This window comes from Melanaphis sacchari, unplaced genomic scaffold (assembly GCF_002803265.2).
Source record: "Melanaphis sacchari strain LSU unplaced genomic scaffold, SCAv2.0 Contig300_pilon_pilon, whole genome shotgun sequence".
Lineage (NCBI taxonomy): Eukaryota > Metazoa > Arthropoda > Insecta > Hemiptera > Aphididae > Melanaphis > Melanaphis sacchari.
In genome coordinates this window covers 29,045-49,268 of record NW_020271174.1, presented here as the reverse complement: position 1 = coordinate 49,268, position 20,224 = coordinate 29,045, and the positions used below count along the sequence as shown (strand labels likewise).

Below are 20,224 nucleotides of genomic sequence, written 5' to 3'. Positions count from 1 at the left end.
AACTTCTATGTGGTGAGGTATTTTCTATAGGGGAATATCAAGTGATCTCAGCAGGTTAGAGCTGCATTCGAAACGTTGTGGATGTCGGCAATGGGTTTGAAAGCTCGGATTGGGCAATGTCTATTATGTTCCATTGTTTGGGGTGAATGCCACAGTCGTCAAGCAGGAGTCTTTCAACCCCATCTGTATAATTGACTCCGCATCTCCCGTGTCCGGTTCAGTCTGTTCAAGGTGAATTCTCGTCGCAGGTGAGCCTGGTCAGGAGCATGGGTCATTGATTAGTTGATGACTGTCGGTTTGATAAATTCCATTTGATCTCCAGTCGTTATCTCCGTTGAATTTGTTTTCAAGAGGTCTTTCGCTGTTAGACAGACAGTTTCTCGACTGAGTCTCAGAATGAGCAATACATGGCATTCGACTGCCTCTGGTGGGCGCAACTAATGAAAGATCTTGAACAGGTTAAATGCGGCTCTGGGTTGATCGCCCTGACAAAGAGCTACCTAGACGGCCGAAAGGCCCACTTGGCGATTGGAGACATGACACTCTCGACGACCCTAACAAAGGGCTGCCCGCAGGGCTCGGAGTTCGGGCCCGACCTCTGGAGGTACGCGGTCAACCCGCTCTTGTCCGGCGATCTTCCCCCGGGGACGGAGATAGTCGCGTACGCGGACGATCTCGCGCTACTTATCTCCGGGAAACACCGTCCGGAGCTCACGGAACGCGCGAACGCGCTGCTAGAAATAGCGTCTAGATGGGCCTCTGACAGGAAACTCACCTTCTCGGCGGCCAAGTCGCAGACCTTGTGGATCAAGGGCCAACTAAGTAAGCCCCTTGACTTGCGACTTGGTGGGACTAAGGTAAAAATGACCCCGGAGGCGAAATACCTCGGGGTCACGTTTGACCCGCAAAGGAAGTTTAGCTCCCATCTGGCGGAAAAGGCTGCGTCCTCGGTAGCGCTATTCAGTCGACTAATATCTGTGGCTAAGGCTAGCTGGGGCCTTAAAGAAAGGACGACAAGGATCCTGTACAAATCGGTGTTCCTGCCGCGTATGAGTTATGCGGCCTCGGTATGGGCCGAGCGCTGCATGGCGCAGTACCGGCATAGAACACGGGCTAACACCGCCCAAAGACGCCCGTTACTGGCAATGACGGGCGCGTTCAAGACCACGTCGACGATGGCGCTCCAGGTCCTAGCCGGAGTACCTCCCCTCGACTTAGAACTAGTTCGGCTGGCTAAGATCGAACGGGACAAGAACGCCGTTAGGAGAGGAAACAAGTCGGCGTCAGAAGTTGCTGGAAAGGCGAAACAGTATTACGACACTACCATACGCCTCTGGCAGGAGAGATGGGTCGCCAGTGACAAAGGTAGGTGGACGGCGATTTGGTTCCCGGACGTCCGGCGCAGGCTCGAGAGGCCGTGGTTCGTTCCGGACCACTACATCTCGCAGTTCGTGACCGGACATTGGATTTCAATTCGTCGCTCTGTCGTTTCAACCTTCGAGGCGAGGCACGTTGCCGATGCGGTCTTCCGGAGGAAACCGCGGAGCATGTGCTATACGATTGCCCAGCATATAGCCAGGAAAGAAACAAGCTCGCAGCAGCAGCGCAAGCGGAAGGTGTGGACTGGCCGTGCGACTGCGATACCATGACCTCCACGGAGGCCATGTTCCTTGCGTTCAAAAACTTCTCCCGGGAAGTCCTAGAACGTAAAGATGTAGGGCGACCCCGCGGGCACGACCCAGACCCCTAATTTTAAAACCACAGCGGTCGGGCGTGTGGCCAGAGGGCGTACGTGCAGGGCACGGCGCACTGTTAGAGACGTGGGGACAGTCTCCCCTATCTACGCGGGCACAAATCGTCCGAGTGGGCCTAGCCGAAACGACCGTCTCTGTCCCCGATAGCGGCGGGGCGAAAGCCTGCGAAGTACCGGATAGTGGCAGGCGAAGCGGGACCCGATAGCCGGATCAAAAGGGCCCTAAGACGGCGCCCCCACAGGATCGTTGAACGCCCTCCGTACTAAGACCCGCCTAGCCGGGAGCGAGGAACGGGATACCCGGCGGGACGGACTGAATGCCCGACCTCCTCGTAGACGGGATGGACGGAAAATCTCGCAGGGCGAATTGGGTGCCCTCACTCCCTATGAACAAATTCTTGCCTAGGCCGAGAGCTCGAACTAGAGCGGCCAGACCACCCATCGAGCGAAGCACGTGCACGTATTCAGCCGGCTCGGGGCTTGATACGAGAGAGGCACCGGCAGAAACGGCAATCTGTCGATAAAGATCAAAACCGTACGCGCTATAAAGGGGTCGTCGCGGTACACACAGCGGTGCTCCGATCGACCTGCTTGAGGACAAGGCAGTTGCGAGGGCCTGAACGCCGGGTTCAAACCTTGTACCACGGGACTCAGAGTAAGCCCCGTCGAGTCGGCTTGCTAATAGCGCCTCGACGTTCCGAGGGTGCTGGACCCGAGGCGCACGACCGCGTGGACTCACCGAGGACTCGCGCTCGCCCGCACCGGGAAAAGCACACTTGAGGAAGGACTCGTGGTGGTTGTAGGAGTACCGCCTTAGTAGAAGGGTTTGACTCAGGCGATAATCCGTCGGGCTCTGGCCGCAGCGGTCACTCATTATGGCGCCCGAGGTGAGGCGGCGCCCCGGGTAGGACCCCCGGAGTCATCCGGGACAACCCCGCGGTTACATTAAGGGGCTGAGTGTCTCCGGGGCAACCTGGAAGAACTGGTCGACCCCGCAACACACGGAAAGATTACCTAATAATTATAAGTTATACGTGTAATTGTTAAATTTACCTAAATTATAATGCCTTTATTACTATTTGAATTAAAAATGCATTGGAACATATTTTATAATTTCTTATTTTCTAAATATCAAGTGTTAATTTCTTATATAAATTAATATATTTATTTTATTATATAATTCGTAGGTATCTTGCAACAGGAGAATCGTTTAGATCACTGTCATTTGCATTTAGAATTTCGCATAATTACATCAGTTTAATAATCAAAATCACCCTGTTAACTTTAAAGAAACATTTAACGCCTATATTTCTTCCTGATATAACAATAGTGGATTTCAATGTTAAAACTTCTGAATTTTGGACCAAATGGAACTTTCCAAACTGTATTTTGGCAATTGATGGGAAACATGTTCTAGTAAGAAGTCCCGACAACACTGGATCCATTTTCTTTAACTACAAATTTATTGCTGTTGATGTTGGCTCCTTTGGCAGAGAAGGTGACAGCGGAATATTTTTAAAGTCAACTATGGGTAAAAAGATATTAGATGGGTCATTTGGTTTCCCAGAAGTAAAAAAATTACCTGGCTCCACAAAAGTTTTACCTCATGTTATAGTAGGGGATGAAGCATTTAGGCTTCATACTAATATAATGAAACCATATACCAGACAAGCTTCAAGAGATGATAAATCAAAAGCCATATTTAATTATCGATTGAGTCGTGCCCGGCGGGTGACTGAAAACGCGTTTGGTCTATTAAGCCAGGTTTTTAGAGTATTTTACCAACCCATAAACATCGAACCATCAACATGTGACGACTTAATTATTGTAGCTTGTTGCTTACATAACATGCTATGAGATGCGTATTTAGAAGAAAATGGACGAGCATTTCAAGAATTTGATTCCAGTGAACTGATACCCACAAACAATGTGATACAAATTGCAAGAGGAGGTGGATTTGCAAACACGGATGAGTTCGCCGTCAGAAATTCATATAAATATTTTTTCAATCACGAAGGAGCTGTTTCATGGCAGGAAAATAGATAGGTTATTTAACAATCAACGGTTACCTCCTCCACGGAGGCAAACACTTCTTCCCCGGTTATAGGGGAACTAGTGATCGCAGAGGGTCGGGACTAACGGTGTGTAGTACAGTACACCTAGGTCAGCGTTTCCCAACCTTTTTCCCTCACGGCACACTAATCCCAACTCATATTTAGCCGCGGCACACTTGTCACTGACTTATTTATATATACACATTTTTTTATACTAGACTTTCATCATATTAATTATTAATACCAAAGTAGTTGTATATCAGTATAGTATTTCTATCAAACATTTTAAAATGGTAGGATAGAAAAAAGATTATTACAATTATCCTAAATATTTAATTTATTGAAATGAAAAAACAAGATATATTACAATTTTTATAAAAAACCTAATCTTAGTGAGAAATTTGGGACTGTTTTCTCTTCATTATTAGGTTCCTTCGCGGTCGAATAGTTGATAAGCACACTCTCATGTCGTCTTCCAAGTTCTTCAGTTGTGATCGATTTTTAGTTTTGATGGCATTCATTGAAGAGAATGCTGCTTCACAAATATAGGATGTAGAAGAAGGCAGTATCGCATTCATAGCTTTTCTTGAAATCTTGGGATACTCATGCAATAGGTTTATCCAAAAAGATGAGACATCTACATTTATTTTGATTTTTTTTAACTTTGACTCTCTCGCAATATCTTCAACTAATTTAGAGTACTGTAGCTTAAGACCACGGTCATTTTTTATATCAATCAATTCACTTTCTTCATCAGTGGTAAACAATGCAGTCTCATATGCTGAGTCAATGAAAGGATTTCTTACCCAGTCCATCGATGAGACATCCAAAGACGGAAAATACTTTTTTATATTTTCATAAAGCAAATGTAGACTTTTTAAAATTAAGTTTGTTAGATCTGAATTAACGTGACAATTCTTGACAAGATCGAACATATCCCAATTTGTCTGTTTTTCAATTTTTGAAATCCATAGTAACAACTTCTGTTGAAAAGAACTGATCTTATCTGTAGATGTTAAAATGTTCTTTTGCTTTCCTTGCATGCTCTTGTTTAAGTGATTCAGTTTTTCAAATATATCTGCTAGAAAGGCTACTTTGGCACACCAGGAATCATCACTGAGAAAATCAGCATATTTTGATTCTTCACAAGTAAAAAGCAATAGTAACTCTTCTCTAAGTTCATAAAATCTTTGTAGGACACGTCCATGAGATAGCCATCTTACTTCTGTGTGAAACAAAAGCTGGGTGTGCTCACTATCCATAGCAGAACACAATTGATTAAATAATCTTGATTTCAAAGGTTTACTTTTAATGAAGTTTACCATTTTGACAACAGTTTGCAATACTTCATTGAGCTCAGGCATCAAAGATTTAGCAACGAGAGCTTCTCTATGTATGAAGCAGTGAGTGAAAATAATATCCGGGTTTTCTTTTTTAACTAATGCCAAAAAACCTGTTAAATGACCAATCATTGAAGGGCACCCATCTGTACAAACACTCAAACAAAACTTCCATGATATATTGGCAGTGGTAAAATAATTGTTAACCAAATTAAAAATGTCTTGTCCTCTTGTAGTTTCAGGAAGGTCTTTACAAAATAAAAATTGTTCTATCAACTCATTATCGCATATAAATCTTACGAATGTCATGACCTGAGGTTTTCCGGTTACATCTGTAGACTCATCTAATTGAAGGGCAAACAATTCAGCTGCTTTAAGTTTTTCATTCACGTGAAATTCAACATCTTTAGACATGTCTTCAATACGCCTTTGGACAGTGTTATTAGATAGCGGAATTTTTCTAACTTCTTTTTCAAAATCTTCACCAAACAAAATTTTAACGATTTCACAGCATGCTGGTAAAATGGTTGACTCGGCTGTGTGTGAGATTTCATTTTTTTTGCTATCAGTTCCGCGACAGCATAGCTAGTTTCCTGTGCCTTATCTGATACAGTTGAATGTTTTATAAACTTTGAAACCTGTCTGTTTTGATCTGAGGCTAACCTTTTGAAAAAATCTAGAGGCTTTTTAGACGCAAAACCATGTTTTGTAAGCAGGTGCCTTTTCAGCTTACTTGGTACCATACTTTCATTAGATAATTTTTCACTACACATGAGGCATTGAGGTATAGGCATTTCTCCACCACTCGACGTGAAACCAAATGATAAATAACTTTTGTGATATTGTCGGATAATATTTTTTGATCGTACGTTAGCATTTTTACTCGCACTCACCTCAACATTAGGAGGATTGAAACTCGGACCAGGCAATTCTTCAACATCAACTCTATGAGCATTAGAAGGATCAGGCAATTCTTCGCTTAATTTACGTTTCTTAATTAAAAAAACGATCCATCGTGCGCTACACGTAGTATGAATAATAATCATAAAGCGAAAAGAAAAAATTTCCGTTAAAATAAAAATATAACCTAACCTAGGTTACGGTCCCTTCCAAGGGATCTCGGCTCCCTGTCAAGGGATCACACCCATACTTGGTAGGCGCTCTTTGGGACTTCTCCCAAACCCCCTACCAAATTTGGGAAAAATCCGAAGGGTTTCGGAAAAGGGATTTTCCCCCCTTTGAGGCCACTTGGCCCATTGTTATCTTAGGTAGCTATACGCAGGTACACGGCTCAATAGCCATTTGTACGGTGATTGTCGGGTCTCCGGGGACCGGTAGTCAGGCGGCGTAAGGCACAGAGGCGGGTTCTCGATACCTCCGGATTGGGCAAACCTGTCTTGACCCTATCGCGTCCGCACGAGTGGTAGCAGCAGGGTGCAAGGGTTGCCTGACCCCCCACTTGCCATGGAATAGTCGGCCGGTCCCAGTGGGGCTGCTGTCGCAGTTGATCAAGCCGAAGAATCAACGGCCTCTTCGGTCAGGGCGTTAGGCAACACGCTTAAATTGCACGACAGAGGGCTGAAGCTGCTGTTCACAAAGACGGCCAATCTGAATCTTATTTCAGGGAGGCTGCATAGCGTACAAGGAAAGGAGGCCATAGAGGAGGTTGTTGAAGTGGTAGCAGCTTTGAAGGACGCCAGAGATAAATTGAACAAAGCGTTCAATCTCGTAACAATACAGGTCAATAAAGAATTGATGAGAAAGAAAGAGGAGGACGAATCTAAGCTGGTTGTGAAACCTGTTGCAAAGGCACCAACGTCAACAGCCAAGGCCGGTACGCAGTCTCCGTGCTGGTGGGCAATTGAAGCGGCAGAAATTAGACCAGAGGCCCCAGCAGCAGTGGTGGGCGCAGCAGCTCCCACGTAGACGGAGGTCGTCAAAAAGAAGGCTAAGAAGAAACCTACACCAGCTGTTGCTACTCCCGCAGTGCCTGTCGTGGAGAAGCGCAGTGCATCAGCTCAGCGGGTTAGGTCTCGACCGACGGCGATTCTTGTCGACGTGTCAGCGGAAGGCTTCCCCGAATTAGCCAGGAAGATTCGCGGCGGTGTAAATGCGGACATAATTGGCGACAGTGTCATTGGCATGCGGCAGGCCAAGTCCGGTGGTCTTCTGATTGAAGTGCGTGGCGATCAGACCAGGATCGAAGAGGTGAGGACGGAGGTCGCTAGGTCAGCTGGCGCTACGGTGGGGGGTCAGAGCACTGCAGCCGAAAACATTAATGGAAGTACGTGACTTGGACCAGTGGTCCAGCTCCGAGGAGGTGTTCGAAGCGGTGGTCACTGCCACAGGTGCTTCGAGAGATTCCGTGAAGGTTGTTAGCCTCAGGAAGAGGTACGGCGGCTCCCAGATGGCCCTGGTGTCCCTCCCTACTGGGTCCTCCCGCGGGCTACTGTCGTCGGGACGCCTAAGGATAGGCATGGTGAGCTGCAGGACCAGGGTCGCCGATCCTAAAGTCCGGTGTTTCCGCTGCCTTTCATACGGGCACATGGCCAAAGATTGCAAGGGTCCTGACAGGACAAATTGCTGCAGATGTTGCGGCGAAGCTGATCACAAAGCAGTCGGCTGCAGTGCGCTTATATCTGCTGTTAGTGAATTCACGAAGTTACTCACTGCGGGTAATAGCGAAGGCAAGGAGGCTACGAAAGGCACAAAATGACAGGCTTCTTACAGGCCAACCTCAACAGAGCAAAAGCAGCTCAAGCTCTGTTGTTGCAAACGATGTACGAGCAAAAGGCAGACGTGGCCATTATTAGTGAACCCAACAAGATCCCAAACAGCGACGGCTGGTATGGTATTACTGACCAATCCTGCTGTCTTCTATTGTCCAAGGACGTGGGGGTAACTAATAACGGACGAGGTGAAGGTTACGTGTGGGTTTACATCCAGTCATACCGGGTGTACAGCTGCTACTTCTCACCCAGTAAAAAACACTCACTGGAGGAATACAGGGCGTACCTTGGCAGACTAAGCGATAGCATTCGTAAGGGGCCAACCGAATACATCGTGGCGGGTGACTTCAACGCCCACTCACCGAGTTGGGGCTCCCCTTCGACATGTGCTAAAGGTGAAGCCTTAACAGATTTTGCTAGTGCTATTGGCTTAATAGTCATCAATCAAGGTACTGAACCAACATACGAGCGGGGCGGCCATTCTTCCCACATCAACGTTACTTTCGCGTCAACGGGAGTATCAAGGCTGTTATATTTGTGGCAAGTTCTGCAGGTCGATATGGCAAATGACAACCACCCAATCGTTTTTAAGTTGAGCTGTGCAGCGAAGCCGACCCAGCCTAATACCAAGGGGTGGTCATGGAGACGCCTAGACAAGGAGAAGCTAACATCGTTCCTCAGGGCTGCTTACCCAGCAGGACAGATGACATTTGGGGACGTAGAGTTGGCAAATTTCTTGGAATCAGCTTGCGATAGCTGTATGCCCAGGAGATCATTCCATGGGCACACGAAACCGGTGCATTGGTGGACAGAGGAGATCGCTGCCCTCCGCAAAGCGAGTTTTCAAGCTAGGGGAAAATATCAAAAGGCTCGAAAACGGAAAGGTCCGGCTGAGTGTACAGAGGAACATCGTCACGCGAGAGAGTCATCAAAAGCGCTCAGAATAGAAATCAGGAGAAGCCAAGAGAGATGTTGGGCAGAGCTATGCAAACAGGTCGACACCGACCCTTGGGGTTTACCCTACAGGCTGGTGGTTAAAAAGCTAGTTGGCAGGCGTTCGATTCCAGGTCTCAAGCTCCCTGGTCGACTTGATGCTATAGTCGATCATTTATTTCAAGTAAGTAGACCACCAGAATATCCTGAAATATCGTCTAGTATGCAGGAATTAAATTTGCTCACTATGGAGGAAATTGCGGAAGCAGGGCGTAGCTTGCCTAGAGGCAAGGCACCGGGGCCAGACGGCGTGCCGGATGAAGTGCTACGTGTCATCGTGCAGATACGACCAGACCTGCTGTTGTATACATTCAACGAGTGTGTATTCTTCAAAAGTTGGAAAACAGCAACTCTGGTTCTGCTCCGAAAAGGGGATAAACCGCTTGACCAACCATCGTCATATAGACCGTTGTGCCTCATTAACTCTATTGGAAAGCTGTTTGAGAGGTTACTAAAGGCGAGGATAACACAGCATCTGCTGGAACAACCTGATGGAATTTCTGAGCACCAGTTCGGATTTATGAGAGGTAGATCCACCACACAGGCGATTGAGGCAGTCATGAACATTGTTAAGAGAGTTGGTAGTGGCCAACTGTACAATCGCAAACTTTGTGCTCTAGCCTCGCTTGATGTTGCTAATGCGTTCAACTCTGCACCGTGGGAGAAGATTGATGCTGCACTCATACACAAAAGATTCCCAGCATATCTCATAAAATGATCAGGTCGTATTTTGATGGGCGAAGTATTATAACGGAGAGTGGACGACGTTTGGTGACTACCGGAGTACCACAGGGCTCGGTCATCGGACCAATACTCTGGAACATATTCTATTGATGGCTTGATGCGGCGGTAGTTGCCACAGGGCATACTACTTGGTTATTGGAGGAAGCCATGAATGACTCCTTGCAACTGGTTTCTACCTGGATGGAAGCACAAGGTTTGTTGCTATCAAACAGCAAATCTGTTGCAATTATGTTGACTACGAAACGAGGCTATAATAAACCGTCGTTCAAAATTGGCGACACAGATATAGCACTTTCTGACGACATGAGATATCTCGGGATACAGCTTAGCTCTGTGCTGGGATACAAAAAACTTATAGAGGAGGCCAGTGACAAGGGCACGAGAACAGCTGTGGCACTCTCTCGCCTAATGCCTAACGTTGGAGGACCCTCTGCCACAAAGAGGAAATTGCTGACGACGGTTGTTCATTCACAATTATTGTATGCGGCACCGATCTGGTGTGACGCTCTTCAGCACGAGGTCAACCGTAACAAATTATCATCTCCGCAGAGAAAGATGGCGTTGAGGGTCGCAAGTGCCTACTGTACGGTGTCTAACTCGGCCATAATGGTGGTTGCATGCATAACACCCATTCATCTACTCGCAGCTGAAAGTTCTGAGATCGAGCAGGCAAGGAGAGATGGCAGAGACCTAGCAGAGGTGAAAATAGAAGCAAGAGACAGAACAATGAATAATTGGCAGGGTGAATGGGAACGGAACGGTACCGGGAGTTGGACACGCAGGCTAATACCTCGAATTGACGTGTGGAAAAACAGAAGATGGGGTCAACTAAGCTACCATCTCACTCAATTTTTGACGGGGCATGGATGCTTCAACCAATACTTGTTGCGGTTCAAGAAGAGGGATGACGTGGTGTGCATGTACTGCGACCACCCAACCGATGATGTCGAACATACATTTATCGTATGTGACAGGTGGTGGCAGGCAAGGCGCATCTTGGAGGAGGAGTTGGGTATCGACTTGACCCCGGAAAGGATGGTGGAGAGCATGCTGCAGTCAAAGAAGAGATGGGACTGAGTCGTCAAGTTCATTACATCAGTCATGACCAGGAAGGAGGCGGACGAAAGGGCAGTGCAGGCAGCAGCCTTAGATTAAGTAAATGTATTGTGCTCGAAGAGCATAATTGCAGGGATAGAGCCCTGTTAATAATGTAATTAGTAATTTTAATACGATATTGTAAGGGACTGTGAGTGGGGGATTTGCCCACCACATCCCAATGTATGATGTGTTTTTGTTTAATAAACGATGGTCGACAGGGGTAAAGAGTGTGACGCAAAAGCAAACAGTACTCCCCTGCCGATCGGTGCCAAAACATAAAAAAAAAAAAAAAAATAAATAAATAAGGTTATTTAACAAAACAGATTTTTATTTAAATTGCAAAATTTCTTTCATATTTTTAATAATAATTTATGAGTATAAAATTAAAAAAAAAAAACATTATATGTGTAATAACTAATAACATTTAAAATTGTGCCTTTTTTGTATAATAATATATCAGTCCTTGTATAATTATTAAAAAATTAAAAACAACTTGTTGATAAATACCTGTCCTAGTATTTTTTCAAACAATAAAATAAACATAATTTTAAACTTATTTTTATATAGGTAAATATTAGTTATTATTATAATTATAATGATACGCTGCCGACATATCATATGGTTCAAATGATTGTGAAGTACTTGATGAAGAACTAAGGCATGGCGATGGTGAACTAGAAAGTGACATAAGGTTATGGCTTTGCCGAGAGGGCATTTGAAACAAAACTTGAGAGGGTTGCGCAGTCAGCTCTAAATATTCATGTTCCAGTTTTGATACTAATGACAGGATTTGTAATTTAGCTTCTGTTTTACCTTTAGCTGATAGTTTCTTCACCGATATCGCTATACTTTTAAAAAATAAATCTATTTCATCATCAGCTTCCCTATTTAAAATGGCTTGATTATGAGCTTGTATAGAGTTCATTATAGCTGTTCGTTCCTTTACTCTTTTTATATAGTCTAACTTTTCTGGTTTACTTCTCGATCGTTTTATCGCGTGTGTGGCCTCTTTGTCTACTATATCTGCTTCATTGATTGGCTCTTCAATATAGTCGCCTTCATATTCTTCCAATAACGTGGAATAGAGATCACTGGATACATTTGTTGTCGTACTGAAATATTAAATTTGATATAAACATTTTTATTATTTATTAAGTATTACTGTAATCACTTGCTATAACATGGACATTTAATATTCCAAGTACCTACTAATTTTAATTGATATTGGTACTTACTTCCGTTCATATTCTACGTTATCAAAAAATGTTACATGTCTCGCTAAAGGCCATTTATTTTTTAGCTTTTGCAGCTGCTGATCCAGTTCCTAGCTTCCTTCTATTCCTCATGTTCATGTATGTATCGCGAATATTACGCCATCTTTTTTTGCAATCTTCGGCTATAGTATAATATAATTTAATGTTTAGGTATTTAATCATAAAATAAAAATATTAATAATAACAATACTGAGACACAATTTTTTTTTATTAACATTTAAATTCAAATGTTGACAACATTTATCAAATTTAAAAATTAAAAATTATTTTGTATTTGAAAATTTATAAAATGTTCAACTTTTATAGATAAGAATTGAAAACTTAATATAAAGTTCAATGTAAGTATATCATACCGTTACCAAAATATCAAAATATATACCTATACACAGTTTTTTTCGGGTTTTTTTTTATAGTGATTTTAATTTAAAATTTTTACGAAATAAGATAGGTATTAAAACAAAGAATAATTATTTTAGTTATTTTGTTTTAATTTAAAAATAGGTAGTAGGTATGTGTAGGAACATGAAACTTTTAAATTATACAATTATATTTTATACACAAAACGATATTTTCAAATGCAATATTCTTGACTAAAATTAATTTTACCTACTTTATTACTAAAGCCTAAAGTAAAATAAATGACTTTTATCACAATAGTATTGTACAAATAAATAAACTTAGTAATATTATAGGCTGACAAAACAAATCATCTCTGCTCTGAATCGTATTAAGTATACATTTATATCATATCATTGAATTAAAATTTAACACCTTCCATTGCAATATCCCACTTAGAATTTACGTTTTTAATTTGTAAAATTCAACTAATATGTATGAACTTACTTGGTTTTCCAACTATGGATGAAATACTGTTCCAAATTTCATCCTTATAAGGTGCTTCCTTATGTTTAGCGTGGGAGCTATCAAACAACTAAGGGTGCTTCCCAACTTCTTCGACGAAAACTTCATCATCGATCGACGAAAATGTAGATTTTGACATGATTATTATGAGCAAAAAAATAAAAATATTATGGCACGCAACACGACTCACGCAGTGCACTGCTTTCTGAACACTATGAGCCGCACGCCGCAACGACTATTTATGAAACGCAGTCGTCGATCGCATATTGGAAACCACGCTCGCAATTATAAATAACACCAGTCGGACTGCGTGAGTTGTTGCGGCCAGCCGCAGCTTGGAAACCGTACCTTTAGTGGTTTTTTATAAAATAAAATAAAATAAATTATTTTATGTTCAAATTTTAAAAGTATAAAATCGCAACAACATAAATAATACAATTAATGAAATATTATTATTATTATTTATAAATAAAATAATGCAGTTGTATTTTAATATTGAGTAGGTACATATTGAATATGTTAAATTTAGAAACTAACAATAAATCTGCACATTATGAAAAACGATTGCGAGTAAAGATAGACCAAAATTACATTACATTGGAGTCTGGATTTAAAATTAATAAATTAATTTAGAATAATAGTAAATTGTGATGTTTATTAGTTCTGAAAAGAACCGTTTAATAAAATTGAAGTAATTAGTCCTAAAAAGAACTGTTTAATAGAATCAACACAACGTTCTGAAAAGAACTATTAAATGTGAGTCCTATAGAGCAGTGGTTCTCAACCTTTTTACTACCCCGGACCACTTCGATAATATTTTATAGGTCGCGGACCACCTTAATTGTACGAAGACCTTTTTTTTGTTCATCAACAAGAATACACAAAATTAATCAAAACATGTTCATTTTTATTACTTTACTGTATACTTATTACTATATTACATTTTAAATTATTTTTTAACAATATATTTATAAATAAAATATTACATTTTAATGAGAAAGTTGTGCTTGTTTTGTTTTGACAATTTTATCGAATCTTGGTTCCACTGTAGTTATCAAAGTTATACGTAAACTATGTGTGGCATCGAGCCTATTTCTAGTTTTGGTTTTTATGTGGGTCATTCCGGAAAATCCAGCTTCACACAGATATGTCGAAGAAAATGGAAGAAGAATTTTCATTGCTTTTTCAAAAAGCACGTAATACTCATCCTTGAGTTCAATCCAAAATTTGGTAACAGACATTGTTTTAAATTTAGAATGTAGACCAATATCTGATGATTTCTCTAACAAAAATTCTTGTTCTTTTAAACACAATTTATGTTGAGAGTTTGTTAAAAATGGATTTTGTACCCATAAATATCCGTCTCGTGGATTTTGATTCACTGGATAATAATCTTCAAACGTATCATACAATGATTGCAAATGATTTTCGATAGTTGTTTTGATATTACTATCGATGTCTAACTCATTAGTTTCTATAAATAATGAAAAAAATTCAAACATCTCATAGTTTCTTTCCTGAATACGCGTTATCCACAACTGTATTTTTTTTTTAAATGCTTAAACTTTATTTAACATGGTAAAAATTGTTGTGAGTTGACCTTGTAAACTTAAATTAAGGGTATTTATTAAGTTAAAAATATCAGATAAATAAATACATTTTGCGATCCATTCAGTATTTTGAATAATTGAAATGTAATTGCTTTTCTTTTTAATTAAAAATAATTCAATTTCTTTTCTTAATTCAACAAATCTATTCAGGACCCTACCACGGGATAACCACCGAACCTCTGCGTGCATCAATAAATGAGAATGTTCAGATCCCATTTCCTCACATAAAATTAAAAATAATCTAGAATTTAAGGCATTACATTTAATAAAATTAATTATTTTTACTGCCTCAGTCAATACTTCATTCAAATCTGGTGACATTTTTTTCGCAACTAAATGTTGTCTATGTATAATGCAATGTATATGAACAAAATGTAAAGGCGGGTTCCCACGGCGCGTGGCTCGGCGAGCTTCGAGCCAAGTACGCTGGCTCGGTACACTACACGCGCCGTGGGAACACTTTTGCTCGTCTAGGCTCGGTATAGCTCGTCTAGGCTCGTGGCTATCCGAAAATTGTCGGTCCGTTGTGTCCGCGCCAAAGGAAACGAGCCTCGCGTTTAAACACCGTTCCTACAGGTGTGTGATTCGGCTAGTCTTTAAATACCTGAAGTACTAGAAAATTTTCAAGTTTTTTTGGTTTTTTTTTTTAAATTTTTTTAATTAAAAAAAAATAAACATGGAGTGGACCAATGACGAGGTTCTAGAGTTCTTAGAGCTATATGAAACTCAACCACAGATTTGGAATCCTCGCCATCCTGATCATAAAAATCGCAGTTTAATTCACGATGCTTGGAAGCAAATTGAAAGCAAACTAAGGTAATACTTGGCAAACTATTTTTTTTAATTAAAATAAAATATTTTTTGAATTATTTAATTTATATTTTTGTAATAATGTTAGCGTGAAAACTGATATAACCGAGATAAAAAAAAAAAAGGATTCACTTATGTGGCCACGTATCGAAAACTTTTAAATAAAGTTAGGGCAAGAAAGGGTACTGGTAGTGGTACAGACGACGTGTACAAATCAGATTGGTTTGCCTATGAATCCATGACATTTTTACATGGCATTTATGAGGCGAAAAAAACCATTTCAACCGTGGTAAGTTTATTTAATTATTTATTAATAAGATACAATATACGATGTATACTAAATCATATCATATTATATACTATATTATATTATTTTTATATCATTAGATTCATTTTCAGTGTAGGTACCTATTTATATTTTTCCAAATTATAGACGTAATAACTATTATACATGTAATATAAATTTATATTAGTTTAATAAGATTTAGTTTGGTTCTAATAATGAAAACATCTATAATTTATTATTAAACATCTTTATTTTATTAATTTCATATATTTATTATTGGATATTTATAAATTATTATTATTGTTGTTGTTTAAATAAAGCAATAATAATTCCATTTAAGCTCGGTCTTGCCATGGCACTTTTCCACTGGTCACAAAATAATTAGAGAACTGGTCTCTAACCGTTTTTGCATCGAGGCTGGATTTTCTTGCCACTGTTTGTAATGGAAACATCGACCTCATATTATTTTGTTCAGACCTCCAAGATCCTGGGATTATAATTCCATCATTATCTTCGTTATCGAAAATGCCTGGGGGTGTGTATATAGAACTTGACGATTTACTTCTTTTTAAGAAATTATGTAACAACGTGCAAGTCATAGTAATTTCAGTTACTTTTTCTGTCTCTAGAAGTATAGGTCCTCTAAATACTCGGAAAACTGAGGTCATAATTCCGAATAAATTTTCAATTACTTGGCGTGCTCGAGAAAGCCGGTAGTTGAAAATTCTTTTAGGATTTCCTTTTTCGTGTACTCCCGAGTAAGGTTTCATAATATTTGTGATTAAAGCAAGAGCTTTATCCACCACAAATACATACGGTAGCGACACATTTGTATTGAGAAGTATTCCTTCATCTGGCAATAACAAAATATCATTTGCATCCAATTTCTATATCCTATCCACCAGAAATGCCTTCTATAACTGATTATTTTTATGAATATTTGAATAATGATATATTTGAAAAAATTGTGTATTATACAAATTTATATGCCATACAAAATTCGCCAACTAGATATAAACCCACCAACTGTAATGAAATAAAAAAGTTCATTGGGATTCATTTGATAATGGGCTGTTTAAAGTATCCGCGTGTTCGTTTATATTGGGAGAATGCTACTGCTGTGAATATTATTATTGAAAATATGTCCAGAGATCGATTTTTCACATTATGTAGAAATTTTCATTTAATCGATAATACAGAAATTCCAAAAAATAATATAGATAAATTTATAAAAGTTCGTCCTTTATACGACGCAATTAATAAAAAATGTAATAGTTTGCCGGTTGAAAGAAGGTTAAGTGTCGATGAACAAATGGTTCCCTATAAAGGACATTTGCAAATGAAGCAATATGTAAAAGGTAAACCCTGTCCGTGGGGTATAAAAGCATTTTGTCTATGTGGTGAAAGTGGTATGGTTAACAATATACTGCTTTATCAAGGGGCTACCACTGAACTAGATAAAAGTACACAAAAAAAATTTGGTCTAGACGCTAGTGTAGTTTACATTTAACAAAACACCTTGAAAAAAATAGGCATTTCATTTTTTTTTATAATTTTTTTTCAACGTTTAATTTATTTGAACAGTTTCAAGCCAACCAAATATACTCTGTGGGTACTATTCATACTAATAGATTCGCAGATCTACCCTTATTAACCGATAAACAATTAGCCAAAATGGGGAGAGGTACAGCCTTTGAAATTTCAACTAATATGGAAAATTGCAATTTATGTATGGTGAAATGGTATGATACAAGGTCTGTTACCTTAGTTTCCAATTATATAGGATCCGGACAGTTGGACACTGTAAGACGTTGGGATAAAAAATTAAAAATGTACGTCAATATTGAAAGGCCGGAAATAATAACAGCATACAATACATCAATGGGTGGTGTCGATAAGGTAGACCAACTCATCAGTTATTATCGAACATGTATATGTTCAAAAAAATGGACACTACGAATGATTGAACATGCTTTCGATCTAATAGTTGTTAACTGTTTGGATACAATATAAAAAAGACGCTGACCATTATAACATAAATAAAAATAAAAGAAAAGATCTGCTACATTTCCGAATGGCACTTGCGGAAAATCTCATAAAAGTAGCCCAAAATGTACCAAAAAAACGTAGGGAAAGACCTCGTGCAGATACAGGAGATAATAATGAAGTTTCAACGATACCCAAAGTACGAAAAGTCGATTCCAGTCAGCCAACAGATGATGTGCGAAAAGATAAAATTGATCATTTTCCTGAGTTTGATACAAAAGGCCACACTTCGAGATGCAAAAATCCTGGATGTAAAAGAAAAACGTACATATTTTGCATAAAATGTAATATCCACTTATGTCTTGATGGTACAAGTAATTGTTTTTATAATTTTCATCAGTAAAATGTTAACGAAAGTTATTTTTATTATTTTTTTTATATAATATGGGTAATGTATAAAATATTATTTATTTATTTTTTTTTTTTATCACAGGTAATACACACAAAGATTTGTTTTTATAAGTATAAATATATTTCTTTTATTATATTATATTGCAAATTATACTTATTAATAGTGATGGGTCGAACCCTGATTTTTTAAATCGAACCGAACCTGAACCGAACTTTAAATTATTTTTTCGAACTCGAACCGAACCGAACCATAATATTTTCTACCAAACCGAACCGAACCTAGAATCATTTTAAGTCGAACTCGAACTCGAACTCAATACTTTTTATCATGTACATTGTACCAGCTTACAAATTAAATCAATCCCCATTATTAATTACTATTATATTTAAAATGTTTGTATTACCTATTCTACATTTAAACTTTTAAAGTTTTAAGTTTATGTAATTTTATTTACAATAAATTTAGATGATTTATTATTATTATTTTTTACACAGGTACCCAATAAATAATAATAATTTAATATTTAATTATTAAGAAAACAAATAAAATTTAAAATTGAAATATACATAGTACGTATTTATTATTTATTAAAATATAGGTATATAAAATATCATTAATTAATAATTATAAATTATCATGTAGAAATACTAATTTTTCTACTGATTCAGGACTAAGTCTCTGTCTCCTCTTGGTAACAATTTGTCCTGCTTTAGAGAACATGCGCTCAGAGCAAACAGACGTGGCAGGAATACCTAGATATTTCATTGCAACTGGTAATAAATTTGGGAATGTAGTTTGGTTAGAGCTCCACCAAGTTAAAGGATTTGATGTTGGAGAAATCAGTGGTAGTTTTAAATATTCCTGTATCTAAAAAAAATATTTTTATTTTAAATTAGTCTCATTTCAGTTATCATAAAAATAAATAATTAAGCTCACTTCTCTCAAAACATAATCTATCTGGCCCTCCATATGTTTTATAGTGGCTGATCGTTCATTAAGAATATCCCATAATGAAGATTTACTTGGCTCCAATGTATATTCTGTTGTTTCATTTATAATTTGTAAATTGGATGGTGGTGTTCTAAAAGCTTCAACTTCTATTTTAAGTATTTCCTTTGCTGCATCTACTTCATGTGGTTCCAACATAACAATTTTGAATCTTGGATCTATAATTGTAGCCAACATGTATACAGTATTAGTTTTACATACTTGAAATCTTGTATTAATTGATTTGTGCACACTTCTTGCAAATGATATTCCACTGATTAAATCATTATTTTTGGAAATGAAATTTTTCAATTTGGTTTTTATAGTACATAAAATTGGGTTAACCATAGATAAAGTAGGAATTTTTTCTTGACAAAGTTCCTTGGTGGCTTCAAAAATGGGCTTTAGCACTTCTACATAACCTTCAATTAATTTCCAATCTCTCGGTACAAAACCATTTTTTTTAATATTTTGTAAATCTAATGTTATTGCACTTTTTTGTTCCAGTATACGCTCAAGCATTAAATATATACTGTTCCATCTGATATCGATAGATTGAATAAGTTTATGCTGAGGTAAATTTAATCTTGTTTGGATGTCATACAATCGTTCATATGATTTGACACTGTGGTTATAATGAGAGACCAAAGAACGACATTTCTTCAAAACATCTCCCATATTATTTTCTTTTACTGCATCATTAATTGCTAACTGTAATGTGTGCGCTGTACACAAAATGTGATGCAAATGTTAGTTTTCATTGAAGAGTGTAAATCCATTACTAATATTTCTAGCATTATCAGTCACAATGTAGATTGGAGTATTAGAGTTTTCAGCATCTATGCCCCATTTTGAAACCATATTTTTAATTTTTAGAAATATTGTTTGCCCAGTGTGTTCTCCTGGGAAATATGTACAGCCCAAAGTTTTGTTTTTCAGCTCAAAATGTTTAGTGAGATAATGCATGGTGAGTGACATATAAGGTTGCTGAGACAAACTTGTCCAAATGTCAAAGGTAAACGAAATTGATTGAACATCAATTAAATCTGTATCAATTTCTGTTTTAAGTTTGGATATTTGATTTAAATAAAGCTGAGGGATCTCTTTAGTAGACAAATATTTTCTTGTTGGAAGTTGGTATCTGTATTAAATAGTTTCCATCAAATTTTTAAATCCACGATCTTCCACTATTGAATATGGTTGATAGTCTATGGCAATCATTTCTACAATTTTTTTTGTAATTTTAGAAGCATTAGAACTATTTGGTGGAAAAATTGATTTTTTCTT

The 20,224-nt window shown here is 38.7% G+C and overlaps 5 protein-coding genes and 2 pseudogenes across 5 annotated transcripts; 4 read left to right on the top strand and 3 right to left on the bottom strand.

Annotated features, from left to right (window-relative positions):
- The first annotated feature begins 2,628 nt into the window (after positions 1 to 2,628).
- On the top strand, positions 2,629 to 3,610 carry LOC112596145. The gene is made up of 2 exons (XM_025341643.1): positions 2,629 to 2,640; positions 3,044 to 3,610. Exons 1-2 carry the CDS (start codon positions 2,629 to 2,631, stop codon positions 3,608 to 3,610), a joined length of 579 nt encoding a protein of 192 aa, XP_025197428.1.
- Positions 3,611 to 4,196: 586 nt separating this feature from the next.
- Positions 4,197 to 5,561, bottom strand: LOC112596144 (zinc finger BED domain-containing protein 5-like). The gene has a single exon (XM_025341642.1). It carries the CDS (start codon positions 5,559 to 5,561, stop codon positions 4,197 to 4,199), a length of 1,365 nt encoding a protein of 454 aa, XP_025197427.1.
- A 1,864-nt stretch (positions 5,562 to 7,425) lies between these two features.
- Positions 7,426 to 7,863, top strand: LOC112596143. The gene has a single exon (XM_025341641.1). The coding sequence runs from the start codon at positions 7,426 to 7,428 to the stop codon at positions 7,861 to 7,863; it is 438 nt and encodes a 145-aa protein (XP_025197426.1).
- A 2,896-nt stretch (positions 7,864 to 10,759) lies between these two features.
- Positions 10,760 to 12,985, bottom strand: LOC112596142 (annotated as a pseudogene).
- A 2,147-nt stretch (positions 12,986 to 15,132) lies between these two features.
- LOC112596141 lies at positions 15,133 to 15,670 on the top strand (annotated as a pseudogene).
- A 948-nt stretch (positions 15,671 to 16,618) lies between these two features.
- LOC112596140 (piggyBac transposable element-derived protein 3-like) lies at positions 16,619 to 17,062 on the top strand. Its single transcript, XM_025341639.1, has one exon. The coding sequence runs from the start codon at positions 16,619 to 16,621 to the stop codon at positions 17,060 to 17,062; it is 444 nt and encodes a 147-aa protein (XP_025197424.1).
- Positions 17,063 to 18,168: 1,106 nt separating this feature from the next.
- LOC112596139 (zinc finger BED domain-containing protein 4-like) lies at positions 18,169 to 19,903 on the bottom strand. The gene is made up of 5 exons (XM_025341638.1): positions 19,720 to 19,903; positions 19,267 to 19,662; positions 18,887 to 19,116; positions 18,599 to 18,817; positions 18,169 to 18,228 (listed from the first exon to the last, which is right to left on the bottom strand). Exons 1-5 carry the CDS (start codon positions 19,901 to 19,903, stop codon positions 18,169 to 18,171), a joined length of 1,089 nt encoding a protein of 362 aa, XP_025197423.1.
- Positions 19,904 to 20,224: the final 321 nt, after the last annotated feature.

Coding starts and splice junctions, on each gene's coding strand:
- LOC112596143 (XM_025341641.1), top strand. CDS start 7,426: ATGGAAGTACGTGACTTGGACCAGTGGTCCAGCTCCGAGGAGGTGTTC.
- LOC112596144 (XM_025341642.1), bottom strand. CDS start 5,561: ATGTCTAAAGATGTTGAATTTCACGTGAATGAAAAACTTAAAGCAGCT.
- LOC112596140 (XM_025341639.1), top strand. CDS start 16,619: ATGGGCTGTTTAAAGTATCCGCGTGTTCGTTTATATTGGGAGAATGCT.
- LOC112596139 (XM_025341638.1), bottom strand. CDS start 19,903: ATGCATTATCTCACTAAACATTTTGAGCTGAAAAACAAAACTTTGGGC. Junction 19,117..19,266: donor TATGGTTAACCCAATTTTAT/GTACTATAAAAA, acceptor CTACAATTATAG/ATCCAAGATTCAAAATTGTT. Junction 18,229..18,598: donor CTGAATCAGTAGAAAAATTA/GTATTTCTACAT, acceptor AAATGATTCTAG/GTTCGGTTCGGTTTGGTAGA.